General features: G+C 39.1%; 1 protein-coding gene across 1 annotated transcript; it reads left to right on the top strand.

The window, feature by feature from the left end:
- LOC111456712 (cationic amino acid transporter 1-like) lies at nt 1-1,919 on the top strand. The gene is made up of 2 exons (XM_023098680.1): nt 1-335; nt 577-1,919. The coding sequence occupies exons 1-2, from the start codon at nt 110-112 to the stop codon at nt 1,917-1,919; spliced, it is 1,569 nt and encodes a 522-aa protein (XP_022954448.1). The 5' UTR covers nt 1-109.
- The last annotated feature ends 3,085 nt before the right edge of the window (nt 1,920-5,004 follow it).

Below are 5,004 nucleotides of genomic sequence, written 5' to 3'. Positions count from 1 at the left end.
GAAGTCATTTTAAAGTTGGAGAAATTACACTGAAGCGTTGAAGGCGACGCCGGCCCGGCTCTTGGATCGGCTCACGTCCTGGTCCGGGGAGCACACCGAGCTCGTCGAGATGAAGGCTCAGAGCCAGCACGAGATGAAGAAGAGCCTCGCGTGGTGGGACCTTATGTGGTTCGGTATGGGTGCCGTCATCGGTGCTGGAATATTCGTCCTCATCGGTCTCGAGACTAAGAAACACGTTGACCCAGCCGTCGTCTTGTCTTATGTCGTCTCTGGTGTCTCCGCCATGCTTTCCGTTTTCTGTTACACTGAGTTCGCCGTCGAGATCCCTGCCGCCGGTACGTGTCTTTTTCCAAATCTCATCTCTTCCATGGTTTCATATAGTTTGGAAAAGAATATTATTGTTGATATCATTTAACCACCCTTTTTTCATGGTTTCTTCCTCATATCTTGTTCAAATTTTCCTACCATTTAAAATAACAATGATTATAAGAAGAAGACTACATTAATAAATATTTTGAATTCAACCATATTTCTACACTAATCTAATTTAAATTTCTTTTACAATTACTTATGTAGGTGGATTATTCGCCTACCTAAGGGTAGAACTAGGAGACTTCGTGGCATTCATCGTCGAGAGCAACATCCTCCTCGAATGTGTAATTGGCGGTGCTGCTGTAGCCCGTTCATGGACTTCGTACTTTGCCACTTTATGTAATCACCATCCAAACGATTTTCGCATCCACGTCTCGTCTTTCTCCGATGACTACAACCAGCTCGACCCCATCGCCATTGTTGTGATCATCGTCATTTGCACTTTAGCCGTAGCCAGCACCAAAGGCTCCTCCCGCTTCAACTACATTGCTTCCATATTCCACGTTGCCATCATCATCTTCATTGTCGTTGCTGGCCTCACCAAGGCTAACCCGAAAAACTTCACTCCCTTTGCTCCCTATGGCCCTCGTGGCATCTTCGTTGCCTCGACCATTTTGTTCTTTATACCTATTGGTCTTGTTGGGTCAATGACGATCACCACATTAGCCTATTGCATTCTTGTGGTTACGTTGTGCTTGATGCAGCCGTACCAACAAATTGATGAGGATTCACCGTTTTTGGTGGCTTTTGAGGCTGGTGGATGGGGTTGGGCTAAGTACATTGTCGCTGTTGGTGCTATTAAAGGCATGACCACTGTGTTGATGGTTAGTGCTGTTGGACAGGCGCGCTATCTCACGCACATTGCCAGAACCCACATGATCTCTCCATGGTTCGCCAAAGTGCATGAAAGGTCTGGCACTCCCATGAATGCAACCGCCACAATGATAACTGCAACAACAATAATTGCCTTCTTTACAAGCTCGGGAATCCTCTCAAACCTCCTCTCTATCTCTATCCTTGTCATCTTCATGCTGGTAGCCGTTGGCCTGATTATCCGACACTACTACATTAGCGGTGAAACAACACCATCAAACCGAAACAAGCTCATAATCTATCTGGTTCTAATCCTTGGATCTTCAATGGCAACCGCCATATACTGGGGATCGAGCGATGGCTGGATCAACTTGGTAGTGTCCAATGCCATATGGTTTCTCTCAACTTTGGCCCTATGGCTCGGCGTCCCACTGGCTAAAAAGCCTCGTGTGTGGGGTGAGTCGCTCGTCCCGTGGCTGCCTTCACTGTCTATTGCCATCAACCTTTTCCTTCTTGGCTTTATCGACAAAGCTTCATTTGAACGGTTTGGAATATGGACTAAGATTCTGTTGATTTACTATATCTTGTTAGAAATCACGGCTCTCTATAATAGTATGATATTGTCCACTTTAAGCATAAGCTCTCATGGATTTTCTTTGGGTTTGCCCAAAAGGCCTCATACAGATGGAGATAGTATTCGTGGCTCATCAACCGACGATCATTCCCTAAATTAGCCAATTTGGGTCTCTACTGTTTATATATATCATAAACATTGAAGGTGGAAATACTTCATTTAAGCTTTCATAAAACATAACCTTCAACAAAACACATTCATGGACTTACGTGGTTCGAAAACACCTTTGAAAACGACACAATAAAAAACATAAAATAAATAAACGTTTAAATTAAAAACATTCTATTCTAGCCTAAGTCTAAGAAAATAAATACGACTACCCTATACATGTGTCATGATCTCGAGTTGAGATACGATTTCATTGTAACATCCAAGCTCGACGCGTACTTAAGTTTCCATAATTAAAATTCTAAACTTCTAGGATTTTATTTAGAACCTTAGAGGAAAAAATGGTAAGGATACCTCCAAGAATCTAAGAAAAATAAAATAAATGGTAGAAAATTTAGAAAATTCGGGTGAAAGTCAAGTCGAGAGTCGAAAAGGATTTTGCTCCCCTATTGAATCAAGGAGAAGAGGTTTAGGTGTTTGGATTGTAAAATTTCATCAAGAATCGAGAAATAATGAAGGTATATTCTATAGGTCTCTAACTTTGATTTTCACAAGATTTTAGAGCATTCTTGAGGGTTAGAACTTGAAATTTTAATACGTTGTCCTATGCAACGCTCCATGCATGTTTTAATCACATATACAACAATTGCATTAAAAACACCTATCAACTAATAATTGAAATTGAACGCGTTCTACTACCCTATCATGCCCTATCCGAACTTAGATGGCCTTTTCAGCTTTCACCGTCATTCGTGCATAAGAGTTATACCTTTACCTTAAAAATATGAAAATAGCACGTGACTTGAGTATTTTATGACTTACTCAGTGAGTCAACCCACTGTTGGGATTAGCAATGTAGTCACACACATAACATGATTGGACTTATCTTAAAACTATCACATGATCTTGGGCTCTTTCCAGTTCCGAGTAGGATTGAATTTATGATACTTCCCCGCACATAGCCCACATACGTGCACATGGACCCACCAAGCGGGCTCGTATACGTACCCTCTAGACTTGGCATGGTTGGGCTTAATGCATTATACGTCGTCAGACACCATAGAAAAGGAAAAACCCGCATAATATCATGGAGAACATGAATATCGAAGGTACACATCCGGACTAACATAATATAACGAGAAAGTATCCCATGCACATGACACACATACATGCATGGGGTCCCAATTTACATTAAAAAACATAGCATTAACGTCATTCCTTTTCTCATTTCATCCATGACATATTCCATACATGCACTATGTATACATAGTAAACATCACATAGTCCATTACACAATCTTTACATGGCATTCTTATGGAAAGTATGGGGATCTGATGCATAACTGTGTGTTTACGTGCATCGAGATACTATTGTATATTTCGTGATTTAGTCTTATACAAACTCATTCATTGTACAGGATGCCCAAGTGTAATAACCCAAAAATTATAAGAAAAAACTAAAAGGAAAGGCAAATTGTCCCACGTCCCTTAAATTGAGAAGTGGGGAGTTGACCTCCACTATAAAAGGGAGATCCTTATCTTGCTTGTTTGAGTCTGATAGCTTGGACCCTTTTTTACTAGTTTCAACCCTTTGGAAGCACTTAAGGTTAGTATGAATACCTTTTAGTTAGTTTAATTTTTTTTGAGTTTAGGTTAAATTATTTTATGCAAAATTAAGCTTAGTTTTTATTATTAGGAGTAAATTTTAATTATTATTATGCCAAATAAGGTGAGCCAATTCCATAGTAGAATGTTAATTTATAATTGTGGAACTCTTTACGAGCAGCGTTAAACTAGCATCAAGGGGTCATGGTAGCTTCGACCTAGGCCAACTAAGTGGTCTTACTATAGCATCAAGGGGTCATGGTAGCTTCGACCTAGGCCAACTAAGTGGTCTTACTATCGGCTCAGTCAAAAGACTTGTCTTATGCATGACAACACGTGCCTAGTGGCCCTTGCATGTGTCATTTATGCTTTATCTTATATGATGACGTAAAGATGTTGTATGATGATGTGATGATGTTATATCCATGCCGTTCCTCGAAATTGCTCCAAATGATCATTGATTGTCGCTTCGTATTGGAATATCCATCCCGTTTCGTTAGTAACTTAAGAATTCTTAACTCCCTTATACGAACATTATTTACCGTGAACAAGATTAAATTCAGCTTCGAGATGGTCGAACCCAAACAATTTCAAAACCCATTCTCGATTCTAACAATAAGGGACGTTAAGGCGTGGAAACTTATCTCTTATGTACATGCAATCATCGATGGATCTTTCGTCGCATGAGATGGCCATTTTGACATCGAGTTTGTCTGGTTGGTCTCGCTGGAGTAGCTTTCGAATTCCTTCTCTCTCTCTCTCTCTCGTTATCTCTTGTTCTCTCTCCCTCTCGTTCCCTCTCTCTATTTTTCCTTGTACGTAAGCTCTAGAGCGTATGACAGAAGAGTGTGTGGCGAGTCATGGAGATCGAGGGAGTGTGTTTGAGAGGGGTATGAGAATTCTAGCGACTCGGCAAAATTCTCGCGCCTTTTCTAGCGACCGAGTTTTTTAATATAATATATTTAAAACTATCTTATTTGAATCCCAATCTCACAAAAACTTCAATCGTGTAATTTAAATCATAGAACTCAAGGAACCATAGTATAATTTGAATTATATCCTCAACATGAACTAAATCAAAATCTTTCCTCCTACAACAGTAAAAGAGTGGTCAGATTCTACGAACAAATTTCATATATGTTTGTATTGTTTACTTTTGTATTAGTCATTAGGAACAACAAGATCATTATAGGTTAGGTTAAGTTCGATTCAAACTCTCGTCTAAATGTAACATATTTTAACTTATATGCAACAACTTCCTATATATAATACACCTTATTAATTATTACATGTATATTGATGAGATTCCTATATATTAACATGTTTAGATAAATATCATTAGAAAATTGATGAGATTTAGATCGTACAACCTGTAATGCTCGTTCTATACCAATTTGATTCGGCTATATATATGAAATAAAACAAAACAAGATGGATTTGTGTACAAAAAAAAAAAAAAAAAAAAAAAAAAAA

The sequence above is a fragment of the Cucurbita moschata genome, unplaced genomic scaffold, assembly GCF_002738365.1.
Source record: "Cucurbita moschata cultivar Rifu unplaced genomic scaffold, Cmos_1.0 Cmo_Scf00019, whole genome shotgun sequence".
NCBI classification, from domain to species: Eukaryota; Viridiplantae; Streptophyta; class Magnoliopsida; order Cucurbitales; family Cucurbitaceae; genus Cucurbita; species Cucurbita moschata.
This window is presented reverse-complemented; position numbering and strand designations above follow the sequence as displayed.

Bases quoted from the DNA above. Each gene is read 5' to 3' on its own strand.
- LOC111456712 (XM_023098680.1), top strand. From the start codon at position 110: ATGAAGGCTCAGAGCCAGCACGAGATGAAGAAGAGCCTCGCGTGGTGG. The intron at 336-576 runs GTACGTGTCTTT...TTACTTATGTAG, and splicing joins CGTCGAGATCCCTGCCGCCG to GTGGATTATTCGCCTACCTA.